We start from the raw sequence: 16050 nt of genomic DNA on the forward strand, positions 1-16050 counted from the left end.
TCGGCCCATCGAGTCCATGCCAACCCAACAATCGTCCCATACGCTAGCACTATCCCACACACTAGGGGCAAGTTACAATTTTACCAAAGCCTATTAACCTACAAACAAGTATGTTTTTGGAGTGTGGGAGGAAACCAGCGCACTCGAAGAAAATCCACATGGTCACTGGGAAACGTGCAAACAGGGAGAATGTACAAACTCCGTTCAGACAACACCCGTTGTCAGGATTGAACCCGGATCTCTGACGCTGTAAGGCAGTGCCACTGTGTCACCTGTAACATCTACCTTATTAAATTCTGCCCGCATACCATTGAAGATAATTGTTAGAAGTGGTATAATCTATTACAATTTCATTTTTTTCCTAGTTCTAATGAAGGAGTGTTGAATGTTCTCAGAGGTGCTGAATATTTGCAGAATTTCCTTTTTTTAGACTTCAAGCAAACTGGATTATTTTGCTTTTTGAGTGCTTAAAGCGTATTTTGCCTCTCAGTATATTTGAGATTATAATCTCTGCTATTTATTTTGCATTTGCTCTTCTAGGTAAAGCTGGAGAATTGATTAAAATCGTCAGGTCAGCATGACAAATCAGTTGGAATTCTTTGAATAAGTAAATATCAGGATAGATAAAGGAGAATCAGTGGATGTTTACTTAAATTTTCAGCAGGCCTTTGATAAGGTGCCGCATGTGAGGCTGCTAAACAAGATGAGAACCCATGATATTAGAGGGAAGATTGGCTGGATGGCAGAAGGGAAAGAGTGGGAACAAAGGGTGTATTTTCTAGTTGGCAGCCAATGACTATTGGTGTTCCACAGGGGTCGCTGCTGGGGCCGCTACTCTTCACGTTGTATATTAATGATTTGGATGATGGAATTGATGGCTTTGTGCCTAAGTTTACAGATGATACAAAGGTAGGTGGAGGGGCAGGTAGTGTTGAGGGAGCAGGAAGGCTGCAGATGGAATTGGACAGGTTGGGAGTTTTGGACCCCATATCTGAGGAGGGATGTGCTGGCATTGGAGAGGGTCCAGAGCACGTTTAGAGAATGATTGGATTGATCTTTGATGATCTATGATCTAAAAGACCTGGATAGTGGATGAGGAGAGGATGTTTCCACTAGTGGGAGAGTCTAGGACCAGATAGCCTCAAATAAAAGGACGTACCTTTAGAAAGGAGATGAGGAGTTTCTTTAGCCAGAGGGTGGGGCATCTGGAATTCATGGCCACAGACGACAATGGAGGCCAATTCTATGGGTATTTTTAAAGTGGAGATTGACAGGTTCTTGATTAGTAAGGGTGTCAAAGGATGTGCGGAGAAGGGAGGAGAATGGGGTTGAGAGGGAAATGTAGATCAGCGATGATTGAATAGCGGAGTAGACATGGTGGGCCGAATGGCGTAATTCCTCTTCTATGGCATATCATTTGAGGAATTGAGTATAGAAATTGGAACGTCATGTTACAGATGTGCAAGAGCTGGTGAGGGCATACTTGGAGTATTGTGTTTGTTTTCGGTCGCCCTGCTGTAGGGATTATACCGTTAGGTTGGAAAGAGTGCAGATAAGATTTACAAGGATGTTGCCAGGACCTGAGGTGTAAGGAGAGATTGGGTAAGTTAGAATTGTTTCCTGGGGACAAAGGGCCCCTTGAATGAGGGGAGATCTCCTAGAGGTGTGTAAAATCATGAGGGAAATGGATAGGGTGAATGCACAGTCTTTTTCCCATGGTATGGGGTATCAAGAACTAGAGGGTGTAGGTTTAAGGTGAGAGGGGAAAGATTTAATAGGAACCTGAGGGGCAACATTTTCTCATGCAGGCTGGTGGATATATGGAACTAGCTGCCAGCCAGTTGATGCAGGTACAATAACAATATTAGAGCTTAGAGATACAGATACAGTGCGGAAACAGGCAATTTGGCTCACCAGGATTAACCTGGGTCCCCTCTACCATTGCATCACTGTGCAGCCTTAAAAAATAAAAATTGGACGGTAACATGGGTAGGAAAAATGTAGAGTGATATGGGCCAAAGGCACGTAAATAGGATTAACTAAAATGGTTAGTTTGGTTGTTATGGACTGATTGGGCCAAAGGACCTGTTTCCCACTGTATGACAATGTCTCTATAACTGCCCTGTCATGATATTTACTCAATTTCAACTATCCCATTGGAGGCATTTTAACATTTTGCTTCCCGATCCCCTTCACTGGCCAACAGCTCCTTTCACAATTCATTAATCTGAACCATTAATGGAATCTCATTCCCTATTCCAATAATGAGTCTTAATCCAAATCTTGCAGGAACACCACCCCTTCATGTAAGTGCACCCAAATCTGCCTTAATTTGCCCTTTTCACTGAGATATGCCTTGCATATTCACTCACTTGGAATATGATTCAAACAGCGTTAAATATTTCACACACACAGCCGACACAGTCAATAAATGTGAACGAATTTCATCTCATCGGTCTAAGAAGGTTCAAATCAGTGTGTTTACCCACACCATTATTAATCTACTTGTCGATAATCTTTTTAAAAGGGGGGGTCATTATCTTTTGTTTCGATATAATAATGTATTTCTAACACTCCAGACTCCCTGTTGAGTCACTCCGTATCAGAAGTTATGGACCAGTCTATATAGATTAGAAATTCCCTATCCTGACAGTTAATTAATTATTCATACTCTGAATAATGGTCAGGGTGCAATATTTGACTCCAATTCCATTACGCAAAGAAAAAACAAAGGCTGGAAAGATTGCTTCTGATTGAATGAATATCTGCGGATGCTAAGAATGACAGTTAAATATATGGTCATTCAAACTTTGGAATCATAAAGTTTGTATCAAAATTGATTTATGTAATTGCGTACCACCGTCCATTACTGTTTAGTACAGGAAAAGATCGGGGAAGAAATTTTAGACGTCAGTTGAAGACGTACTTTGAAACTACCAAAATGGAAATTGAAATCTGGAAGTATGTGGAACGTTTTGAGTAGGGAGATGCAGGAAAATTATTGATTCTATTAAATTGTTGGAAAATAGTCAATAGAGCAGGCAACAAAATGATAATTTCAGGTTGGAATTAATGTCACAAAAAGCTTTAATCAAATGCTGCGAGGAAACAGTGGGTAATGCAGCATAGTTTGTAAGAGAATGTCCTTGATAAGGCATTTAAGAGACAAACATGCCCTTTGCAAGGCAAGAGTGGCTGGCAAAAGAGACAAGTAAAAACATAAGGATGGATTCTGAAGAGATGGAAGTGGGATTACTGGAATTGTTCCAAAGCAAACAGTACAGGTGTTCTAAATCTATAACAAAACATAGAATGCTGTAAGTAACATAAGGTTAAGCATCTGCTGAGAAAGACAGTTAATATTTCAGGCTAATGATTTTTCATCAATTCTGCTAAGCCATTTTGGGGTTGGGGATGCTTCAGTGGTTTTGTGGAAATGGGTAGGTTCTGTCTCCCTCCTTTAATCATTCTTTCTTTAAAGAACCTTTGGCCAGGCAATGCCTTACACTGGTGAGGGTATATTATTTATTCGGTGGTCTATGCTGGCTCGTGATTGACTGCAAACTTTGAGCCATTTGTATAAGTGCATATAAATCAAAGTTTCACTTGGAGGGACCACTTTCTGATCCACACCTCAGTCACCATGATGTCTGTCATTCATAGTGTATCCTTTAAACTTGAGATACCGCACGGCCGCAGACCGTTCGGCCCATCGAGTCCATGCCAACCCAACAATCGTCCCATACGCTAGCACTATCCCACACACTAGGGGCAAGTTACAATTTTACCAAAGCCTATTAACCTACAAACAAGTATGTTTTTGGAGTGTGGGAGGAAACCAGCGCACTCGAAGAAAATCCACATGGTCACTGGGAAACGTGCAAACAGGGAGAATGTACAAACTCCGTTCAGACAACACCCGTTGTCAGGATTGAACCCGGATCTCTGACGCTGTAAGGCAGTGCCACTGTGTCACCTGTAACATCTACCTTATTAAATTCTGCCCGCATACCATTGAAGATAATTGTTAGAAGTGGTATAATCTATTACAATTTCATTTTTTTCCTAGTTCTAATGAAGGAGTGTTGAATGTTCTCAGAGGTGCTGAATATTTGCAGAATTTCCTTTTTTTAGACTTCAAGCAAACTGGATTATTTTGCTTTTTGAGTGCTTAAAGCGTATTTTGCCTCTCAGTATATTTGAGATTATAATCTCTGCTATTTATTTTGCATTTGCTCTTCTAGGTAAAGCTGGAGAATTGATTAAAATCGTCAGGTCAGCATGACAAATCAGTTGGAATTCTTTGAATAAGTAAATATCAGGATAGATAAAGGAGAATCAGTGGATGTTTACTTAAATTTTCAGCAGGCCTTTGATAAGGTGCCGCATGTGAGGCTGCTAAACAAGATGAGAACCCATGATATTAGAGGGAAGATTGGCTGGATGGCAGAAGGGAAAGAGTGGGAACAAAGGGTGTATTTTCTAGTTGGCAGCCAATGACTATTGGTGTTCCACAGGGGTCGCTGCTGGGGCCGCTACTCTTCACGTTGTATATTAATGATTTGGATGATGGAATTGATGGCTTTGTGCCTAAGTTTACAGATGATACAAAGGTAGGTGGAGGGGCAGGTAGTGTTGAGGGAGCAGGAAGGCTGCAGATGGAATTGGACAGGTTGGGAGTTTTGGGCCCCATATCTGAGGAGGGATGTGCTGGCATTGGAGAGGGTCCAGAGCACGTTTAGAGAATGATTGGATTGATCTTTGATGATCTATGATCTAAAAGACCTGGATAGTGGATGAGGAGAGGATGTTTCCACTAGTGGGAGAGTCTAGGACCAGATAGCCTCAAATAAAAGGACGTACCTTTAGAAAGGAGATGAGGAGTTTCTTTAGCCAGAGGGTGGGGCATCTGGAATTCATGGCCACAGACGACAATGGAGGCCAATTCTATGGGTATTTTTAAAGTGGAGATTGACAGGTTCTTGATTAGTAAGGGTGTCAAAGGATGTGCGGAGAAGGGAGGAGAATGGGGTTGAGAGGGAAATGTAGATCAGCGATGATTGAATAGCGGAGTAGACATGGTGGGCCGAATGGCGTAATTCCTCTTCTATGGCATATCATTTGAGGAATTGAGTATAGAAATTGGAACGTCATGTTACAGATGTGCAAGAGCTGGTGAGGGCATACTTGGAGTATTGTGTTTGTTTTCGGTCGCCCTGCTGTAGGGATTATACCGTTAGGTTGGAAAGAGTGCAGATAAGATTTACAAGGATGTTGCCAGGACCTGAGGTGTAAGGAGAGGTTGGGTAAGTTAGAACTGTTTCCTGGGGACAAAGGGCCCCTTGAATGAGGGGAGATCTCCTAGTGGTGTGTAAAATCATGAGAGAAATGGATAGGGTGAATGCGCAGTCTTTTTCCCATGGTATGGGGTATCAAGAACTAGAGGGTGTAGGTTTAAGGTGAGAGGGGAAAGATTTAATAGGAACCTGAGGGGCAACATTTTCTCATGCAGGCTGGTGGATATATGGAACTAGCTGCCAGCCAGTTGATGCAGGTACAATAACAATATTAGAGCTTAGAGATACAGATACAGTGCGGAAACAGGCAATTTGGCTCACCAGGATCAACCTGGGTCCCCTCTACCATTGCATCACTGTGCAGCCTTAAAAAATAAAAATTGGACGGTAACATGGGTAGGAAAAATGTAGAGTGATATGGGCCAAAGGCACGTAAATAGGATTAACTAAAATGGTTAGTTTGGTTGTTATGGACTGATTGGGCCAAAGGACCTGTTTCCCACTGTATGACAATGTCTCTATAACTGCCCTGTCATGATATTTACTCAATTTCAACTATCCCATTGGAGGCATTTTAACATTTTGCTTCCCGATCCCCTTCACTGGCCAACAGCTCCTTTCACAATTCATTAATCTGAACCATTAATGGAATCTCATTCCCTATTCCAATAATGAGTCTTAATCCAAATCTTGCAGGAACACCACCCCTTCATGTAAGTGCACCCAAATCTGCCTTAATTTGCCCTTTTCACTGAGATATGCCTTGCATATTCACTCACTTGGAATATGATTCAAACAGCGTTAAATATTTCACACACACAGCCGACACAGTCAATAAATGTGAACGAATTTCATCTCATCGGTCTAAGAAGGTTCAAATCAGTGTGTTTACCCACACCATTATTAATCTACTTGTCGATAATCTTTTTAAAAGGGGGGGTCATTATCTTTTGTTTCGATATAATAATGTATTTCTAACACTCCAGACTCCCTGTTGAGTCACTCCGTATCAGAAGTTATGGACCAGACTATATAGATTAGAAATTCCCTATCCTGACAGTTAATTAATTATTCATACTCTGAATAATGGTCAGGGTGCAATATTTGACTCCAATTCCATTACGCAAAGAAAAAACAAAGGCTGGAAAGATTGCTTCTGATTGAATGAATATCTGCGGATGCTAAGAATGACAGTTAAATATATGGTCATTCAAACTTTGGAATCATAAAGTTTGTATCAAAATTGATTTATGTAATTGCGTACCACCGTCCATTACTGTTTAGTACAGGAAAAGATCGGGGAAGAAATTTTAGACGTCAGTTGAAGACGTACTTTGAAACTACCAAAATGGAAATTGAAATCTGGAAGTATGTGGAACGTTTTGAGTAGGGAGATGCAGGAAAATTATTGATTCTATTAAATTGTTGGAAAATAGTCAATAGAGCAGGCAACAAAATGATAATTTCAGGTTGGAATTAATGTCACAAAAAGCTTTAATCAAATGCTGCGAGGAAACAATGGGTAATGCAGCATAGGTTGTAAGAGAATGTCCTTGATAAGGCATTTAAGAGACAAACATGCCCTTTGCAAGGCAAGAGTGGCTGGCAAAAGAAACAAGTAAAAACATAAGGATGGATTCTGAAGAGATGGAAGTGGGATTACTGGAATTGTTCCAAAGCAAACAGTACAGGTGTTCTAAATCTATAACAAAACATAGAATGCTGTAAGTAACATAAGGTTAAGCATCAGCTGAGAAAGACAGTTAATATTTCAGGCTAATGATTTTTCATCAATTCTGCTAAGCCATTTTGGGGTTGGGGATGCTTCAGTGGTTTTGTGGAAATGGGTAGGTTCTGTCTCCCTCCTTTAATCATTCTTTCTTTAAAGAACCTTTGGCCAGGCAATGCCTTACACTGGTGAGGGTATATTATTTATTCGGTGGTCTATGCTGGCTCGTGATTGACTGCAAACTTTGAGCCATTTGTATAAGTGCATATAAATCAAAGTTTCACTTGGAGGGACCACTTTCTGATCCACACCTCAGTCACCATGATGTCTGTCATTCATAGTGTATCCTTTAAACTTGAGATACCGCACGGCCGCAGACCGTTCGGCCCATCGAGTCCATGCCAACCCAACAATCGTCCCATACGCTAGCACTATCCCACACACTAGGGGCAAGTTACAATTTTACCAAAGCCTATTAACCTACAAACAAGTATGTTTTTGGAGTGTGGGAGGAAACCAGCGCACTCGGAGAAAATCCACATGGTCACTGGGAGAACGTGCAAACAGGGAGAATGTACAAACTCCGTTCAGACAACACCCGTTGTCAGGATTGAACCCGGATCTCTGACGCTGTAAGGCAGTGCCACTGTGTCACCTGTAACATCTACCTTATTAAATTCTGCCCGCATACCATTGAAGATAATTGTTAGAAGTGGTATAATCTATTACAATTTCATTTTTTTCCTAGTTCTAATGAAGGAGTGTTGAATGTTCTCAGAGGTGCTGAATATTTGCAGAATTTCCTTTTTTTAGACTTCAAGCAAACTGGATTATTTTGCTTTTTGAGTGCTTAAAGCGTATTTTGCCTCTCAGTATATTTGAGATTATAATCTCTGCTATTTATTTTGCATTTGCTCTTCTAGGTAAAGCTGGAGAATTGATTGACAGAGGTGATAATACATATGGTGGAAAATGGGTCATAAATCCAAGTGGTGGACTACTATCAAAAGGCCACCCATTAGGTGCCACAGGTACAGGCTGTTCTTTGTTGTAGATCTGCTTACTAATTAAGATAAATGGATACATTGGAATAAAGTGCATGGAAGAAAGGAAGGTGGGGAGAATCACCCTAAAGATACTTCTGCAAATTTGGTAATTTGAGCTGTAGAACACTATTGATGTTGAGTAAACTTTTATTTTGGTATTGGAAATTATTATCAAATAAGTCTCAAAAGACAAGACTTTTACAAAGGATATTGGAGAAAAATTAAGAAAGAAATTTGGAGGGCATAAAGGAACCATGAAGTGACTGGCAAGTAGGATAAAGGTGTATCGTAAAGCCCTATAATAAATATGTTCTATGTATATTGTAAGCTAGAGGATAGTTAAGGACAAAATAGGTCCCCTCAGGGACCAGGGGGGTAATGTATATTAGGAGCCAGGGGATGTCAAGAGTGGTTAATTGTTATGTGTATTGACAAAGGAACAATGAAAGTCTTACTAGAGCAGATAACAGGCAATACACACAGATAAAATAATCACAAAAAAATCCACAAATTAAAATCTGTAATATTGCAAAAAAAATATATGGGAGCATGTTACAAGGGAACAGGTTCAAGGATCTGACCAGTAGAACAGAAAAAGGCTCACTCGTCTGTTTAGTTACTAATCAGTTTTATTGGCAAGAGAGAGAACAAAAACAATGTTTTTCTTGGTACGCGGGGGATCCGTTTTACTCTCTGCCTCCGTCCACGGTGCTGATCACAACCCAGCCTGTCGGTGAACTCTTCTCGTACATGAACTAACTTATGGCTTCTCCTGGCAGAAATCAGCCGTTGAAATAACCGCCGGCAAGTCCTCGACAATGGCGCTGCTCCCAAATTCGAACTATAACCAATGGCAGGGGACTGCATCCGAGCAAGCCCCCCCCCCCCTTTGGGAACAAAGCAACAAAGCGCAACCAGCCGTAGACTGGTGCGTAAAGCAATACACACAACGCTGCCGGTTTGGCGCATGGGGATTTAAACATAGAGCTGTCGGCTGCAACGCTATGGGGTTTAAATATAACGCTACTGGCCACAATGGTATGGGCTTTAAACATAGCGCTATGGTCACAGACTGTTCGGGCAAAATTCTCAGGTAACAGTGGTGCACCCAAAGACAGAGTCCAAAGAAGTTCATAAATGCTAAGGGTAGTGTTGTGTGGCGTTTAAGAGCCTGATAGTTAATGGGAAGAAGCTGCTCTTGAACCTCGTGGTCACAATTTTCAGACTGCTGTACCTTCCCCTCAATGGTAGGATACAAAATGTTTTCCACATATGCGAGACAGGAAATTTAGGAATGGCGTATCCTTGGTGTGGGGAGCTCATGAGGTACTGCACCAGTTGTATGTGTGATTTTTATCTCTATGCTTCTAATGATACTGCTTATATAAAGTACGGAGTAATTGTTAATGTAGGATGCATTATCAGTGAAATCCCCTGACAATGGTATAATCTAACAATATAAAACATAGAAATTACTCTCCATTATCGTATAAAATATATTTAATATTGTCCCTATTGATCTGTCATATTTGTGAAGTTTTCATTGAGATCTGTTGCTTTAAGAGATATTGTGCAGATAACATAAAAATTGAGAACTGATGTGGGTCAGGTAAGCCCCTCAAAACTCATCTGCTATTTAAAAGCTGGTTTAATTATATCCCAACTCTGCATTCCCTTTTATCGGCAATAACTTTTAATTTCCTTGCTTCTCAAGTATCTGTCTGCCTCCGCTTCAAAATATTCAATGATTGCCTCAACTGTCCTTTGACGAAGAGAGTTCCAAAAACTCATCTGCCTTAAAAGGGCAGCCCCTTATTTTTACACAGTTATCCTAGTTCTATATTCTCTCACAGGGAAATCATCCTCTCCACATCCATCCAGTCAAGATCTTTCAAGCAAGTCCTTTCCCCCTGCTCTCAACTCGTAGATACAGGCTTAATTTATCTAATCTTTCCTTTTAAGATAATCTGCTCATTCCAGAAATTAGTCTAGTGCACTTTCTTTGAACTGCTTCCAATACTTTAATACCCTTCCTTAAATAAGGAGACTGAAACTGTACGCGATACTCCATCAACCAGTCTCATCAATTTACAAATAAGTGAACCATAACCTCCCTACTAATGTATGCAATATCGCTAACAATAAATTATAACCTATTAGTAGCAATGTTACAAAATTTTGAGATTTAAAAAATCAAGTCTGCAATTTATCCCATCAGATAAAGCATAAAAAGAAGTTTAATTTGACATCTAATTCACTTTCACATCTCAAGTATTTAAAATGTTATGGCCATTTTCATACTGCATCTTGTTCCCTATTGATTTTCTATGGACATAACAAAAAAGCTGTGATCGTGGACAGTCAAAAGCCCATAACTTTCTTAAAAATTAAGAGAACTGAATGAAATTTTCAGTTATCATAGATTGAGGCATTCTGAAACAAATATAAAATAATCTTACTTGGATGACCTGAAATTAAAGCATATAATTAGTTAGTTACCCAATTGTAGCTAATTTCAAACTTCAATTACTAGATTAAACATCTATCCATTTCTTAATAAATGATTAACATTTTTAAATAGCCTAAGTGTCCAAATAATATTCACAAATAATTCACAATAAAACATGATTTTTAAATCTCATTTACATTAATTTATAGGCCAAATGGAAGGAATTTAGTGTTCAATTGCTGTAAATTAACGTCCATTTAAATCAGCTTTCTAGTGGGATCCTGTGAACGCGCTGGTTTAGAACGTTCACATTGCGGTAGATTTGTGCCCTCAAATGCCCAGAAAAATACTGCGGGATATAATGGGCCCCCAAATTAGCTAATCGCAACATGAAACTTTGTATAAAGGGATCTTAAGAGGCCCTTTTTATCGTAAAAATAAACAGCCTACCTTCCGTTTTCCCCTGTATGAGATCCGACCCGTTGTCGGCTGTCGTGGTTTTAGACGTTAATTTTTAACCTACTATAACAAGTAAAGAAAGCCCTTAAAACTAAAAATAGCTCCAGCTACGGAATCTTCCAGCGATTTTTCGTTAATAATTAACTAGGCTGAAAAACCTCGATTTGAACAGCCTAGGGAAAATCGCGTTTTAAACCCGCCCCCCTCTAAACGGCGCCAAAATCGCGCACACGGGCTGGGACAGATTTTCAGCGACGCTTCAGGTAGGCTTTGCAACATACCTACTATTAGATTTCATAATTGTACCTGTACACTCAGATTTTGTGAATCATGCCCTGAGACCCAAATCCGTCTGCTCCTTGAGTTCTCCAATTTCTCACTGTTTATACAACATTGGATTTTTTTCTGTCAGTTGGACAATTTCACATTTTCCCAGCTTTTACTTTATTTCTCAGATTTGTACCCATTCACCTAATTATCTATGTTCCTTAGTAGACTCCATATGTCCTCTTACTTTCGTACCTACCTTTGTGTTATTAAAAACAACCATACCTTCAGTGCCTTTGTCCATCATTTATATAAATTGTAAAATTGTAAGGTCTATCAGCTCTCTCCTCAACTTTTGATGTTCCAGAGAAAACAATCCAAGTTTGTCCATCTCTCCTATTAATACCCTCCATCCAGGCAACATTCCGTTAAACATCTTCTGCACCCTCTCCAAAGCCTCCACACCCTTCCCGTAATGGGAAAACCAGGACTGCACAGAATACTCCAAACATGACTTCCTGACTCGTATTCATTGCCTCAACCGATGAAGGCAAGCATACCAAATGCCTACTTTATCATTCTACTTTCAGGAAGCTATGGACTTGGACTCCAGCATCTATTTGTACATCAATGCTGTTAAGGATCTTACCATTATCTACACTATGAATGGCTCAATTGTAATCATGTATTTTCTTTCTGCTGACTGGTGAGCACACAACAAAAGATTTTCACTGTACCTCGGTACGCGTGACAATAAACTAAATTAACTATATACTTTCCCTTTACAGTCGACCTCCTAAAGTGCAATGCCTCACAGTTGATTGGATTAAATTCCATCTGCCATTTCTCCACCTATATCTATAACTGATATCTATATGCTGCTGTTTTCTTTGCAGCTTTCCTCACTGTCTGCAAGGCCATTAATGTTGGTGTCATCTGCAAACCTGCTAACAAACCCATCTACCATTATTTTCAAGTCATGTGTATATATCACAAACAACAGAGGTCGCAGCACAGATCCCTATGGAACTACACTGGTTACAGACCTTCAGCCAGAATAACATTCTTCCACTACTGACATCCATACGTAAACCAGTTCTGAATCTAAACTACCAAGTTACTGTGGATCCTATGGGTCAGCATACCATGACGGACGTTTTTTTAAATGCCTAACTAAAATCCATGGAGACAACATCAACGGCCCTATCCTCTTCAATCATCTGTGTCACCTTCTCAGAAAACTCTATCAAGGTATTAAGACATAACTTGCTCCTTTGATGTGACAATTTATCAAATGCCTTCGTTAAATCATGGTATATCCCCCGCTTCCAGTATATTCATAGCACATGTTACTTCAAAGAACTCTATGTTATTGGAACTCTTTGAGGAAACCATGTTAACTTTGATTGCCATGAATTGTTTGTGATGCCTTGCCATATGCCTCTAATAACAGCTCCTAGCATTTTCACCAGGACAGTTGTTAAGCCTACTGCTCTGCATTTTCCTACTTTCTGAATCTCAGAAGATTGTCCCAAAATGACTCCCAAAATTATGTTTGCAGATTTTGTGATAATTGCTTTGTAAACTCATTTACTCCCCACAGCTTTCGATGAATCTAATGTGGGACCTTCACAAGCACCAATGTAGTGCCATTTTTGGCACATGATAAGATATATGGACCTTTATCCTATATCATAGGAATAGAAGGAAAGAATAGTATTCAAAACAAGAACCACCAAAAAAGTGTCTATTAAACAAATTATTACATTACATTCTCCATTGCAATACATTAACTATTGGTGTTATATCTAAAAGTACCTAAATACATTTTTTTTTAAATTTGACCCAAGCCCTAGTTTTTTGATTATTCAAGAAAATCTGGAAATTTCATATTCTTATTCTTTGTGCCAATTGGAGATTACTTATGTATATTTATTCTCTGCCTTATGTTCGATAGACTTGAATGGAAGCCTGCCAATAGCTTCTCATTGACGTTTTCTTTCCTTAGAGGTTATCCAAGTAAAATAGTGCTTTTATCCTAACTGTTTAAACGTCAGTCAAACCTAGACTATTTAAAGACACCATCTATTGACTAATGGATTCAACTGCAAAGTAATTTGCACTTGCTTCCAGTTGGCAAATCTACACACGTAAGCAGGATTGTACATTCTTGGGATTGGTTTGTCAATTTTTAAATTGGTTTGCTGAAAAAAAAAATGATTATGCAGATTGAAGAAGCACCAACACTTTCGGTTCCAATAATTCTGCCTCCACACATTTACAGGAAACAAGATTCTGGTCCTGTGGCGACTGTGGCTTTTTGAAGTAAAAATGGATAGCAATGGAATGTTACATTGAATTTCAGTATGGGAGGGGGAGAAACTAAGCATCTGATGGAAAGTGTATTTGTATCATTGTCTCAATCACTCAAAAAAAATCAAGTGCAAGTAATTTATTTTAGGATTGTCATGACTTCTGCATTTCAAGAAATTCTGGACAATGGTACTTTATTGTCATGTACCTAGATACAGTGAAATTCTTTATTTTGCATACAATTCAGTAAAATAGTACTATACCTAAGCACAGTCATACCAAAGTACAAGAGTGCAATGATTGTAGTGTAAGAATAGTAGACTACACTAAGGCAGTACACATAGTCGTCACATTTCCGGCACCATCTTGTATCCTTCATGTTTTTTAAATAAGTTCATAAACATATAGAGTCTTGGCCTTGAAGGCCCATTGGCCTGGCTGTGTTGCAGGAGTTTGCCTGGCCTGGTGATGCTGTCAATGTCCTTGATTACTACTCCGTCGTTCCATGCTATATCTCTGGTCTTTTCATTTTTGTCTGCTTTCCCAAACTCTGACCACTCCAGCCTGTCACCACACATTTCATCTCTTCTCTCTCCTGGTTTTATCCACCTAATTGTAAATTTAGGTTACAATTAGGAAGTTGCCCTAATTGTAATTTTAAAATAATTTTGCAAGAGCATAACTGTGGAAGAAATAACTGATTGTATTTGAATAACTACAGAAAAAAAGCAACGTTTAAACAAAATGACCTAAAAGTTCCGAGGAGCTGCACTCAGCTGGAGTGAATTCCCAGTGAGAGCGTATTGAAGTAGGATGCCTCTTACATCAGAGTGTAGTCAGAATGACAATAATGAAAGCATCCACACATCTACGTTCATGTACCTTACGTCAAGGTCAAGGTCTGAACTTCATGACAGTTTCCTGGGAAAATACCAGCAGTTTCCTGCAAGCACCTACTTGGCTTTGCCCTGTTCTTCCTCTCTTCCAGCTTTCTTCCCACCACCCTTCCCACAATCGAACTGAAGAAGGATCTGAAGAACAGTCCTGACCAGAACCATCAGCTAACTATGTTCTTCATAGATGTTGCCTGACCTTCTGAAGTACTCCAGCACTGTGTCTTTTTTTGATAGTTTAGTTATTGCAGGCTGAAAGCAAGAGTCACAAAGGCATCAAAATATTATGATTTGGGAAAGAACATGGATTAAAAACATAAAATATAGTAGACTATGAAATTCAGCATGAAGATAAAACCTCCAAACCAACCTGTGGACCTAAGGAAAGTCTCGAAATGCTGGAGTACCTGAGTGGGTCAGGCAGCATTCCTGGAGAATATGGATAGATGCTGCTTTGAATCAGGACCCTAGTGGAGCTATTTGCTCACAAAATGACAAGTGTCCTTTGGACATCATCCATGAATGTGCCAAGTAAAAAGCCATGTTGTAATTGTATTTTCCCTTTGGCTTTATGTTTTATGTCTCTTGAAAAATTGCTCTGCTGTTTCTGATTAGTTTACTTTTCATATTTTACCTGCTGACCTTTTCTCTGGGCATTTTAGATTGAGTTCCATCTGGAGAACACATTCTGTGGCTCCATAACATGAAATAATTCCTTTTTTGAGCACCCATATGTTCACCATATTAGCAGGGACCAAACATTTTGCTATGGATAATTTAATTATTGCAAGATTTTTGCAGATATTTTTTTTTTTTTAATTGCATATTAATTGTCTCTGATCTTTAGAAAATACAAACTCAGCATTTAAGGCTCCCACGCACAATAGATTCTTGAAATCTAATTTTACTATCGTCGCCTGCATGTATTTTCCTGTGCATATAAATGAATTCAAAAAGGAATTGTTGGATCATTTTTGCAGATGAATCACAACTGAGAGAATGTTTATAAAGATACCACAGTTTAATCTGTATAGGATATAGCATCTTGCTATTTTATTGTGTGTTGCCAGATGCTGTCTTCACAAGAACACATTGTTAGATGCTCTCCAGTGCAGTCTAATGGTGGCCATTGAACCTCACTCACCCCTTAAAAAGGCTCTGGAAAGTTCCTCACATTTTTCTGCACCACAGCAGTTCCTTCATTAATAGGCTGGGTGATAAGACACATAATTGAAATAAATTCAGCAGGTTTGATATTTGCATTTTACAAGGCAGAAGATATATTTTTCTCCGACCCAAATATGCTGAAATTAATTAAGGACATAATTAATTGATGAGCTTTGATAAGGGTTGGTCAATTATTCAAATATTCAAGAGAGAGATGCAAATAAATTTAAACCAACTAGCTTTTAACAATTAGTACTTCACTTCTGTTAGAAGACTCTGGATAGCAACTATCGGGGTGATTTCCCCCTTATCAATCCCTGTGCTGGCTATGATCAACCATCAAAATAGTACTACACCTGAGTAAGTCAACTATTGAATTTCCTATTCAAACCTGCTAAGTCTAGGCACTTGCCACTTGATACAAATACAT

At 39.3% G+C, this 16050-nt stretch overlaps 1 protein-coding gene across 1 annotated transcript in view; it reads left to right on the plus strand.

Moving 5' to 3' along the window:
• The window catches only part of scp2a (sterol carrier protein 2a), a 69877-nt gene that overhangs the window by 29127 nt on the left and 24700 nt on the right, over nt 1–16050 (plus strand). The window contains exon 11 of the mRNA XM_055641875.1: nt 7950–8057. Within this exon, the coding sequence (XP_055497850.1) occupies nt 7950–8057 (108 nt within the window). The remainder of the gene's footprint in view (nt 1–7949; nt 8058–16050) is intronic.

This window comes from Leucoraja erinacea, chromosome 10 (assembly GCF_028641065.1).
Source record: "Leucoraja erinacea ecotype New England chromosome 10, Leri_hhj_1, whole genome shotgun sequence".
NCBI lineage: Eukaryota > Metazoa > Chordata > Chondrichthyes > Rajiformes > Rajidae > Leucoraja > Leucoraja erinaceus.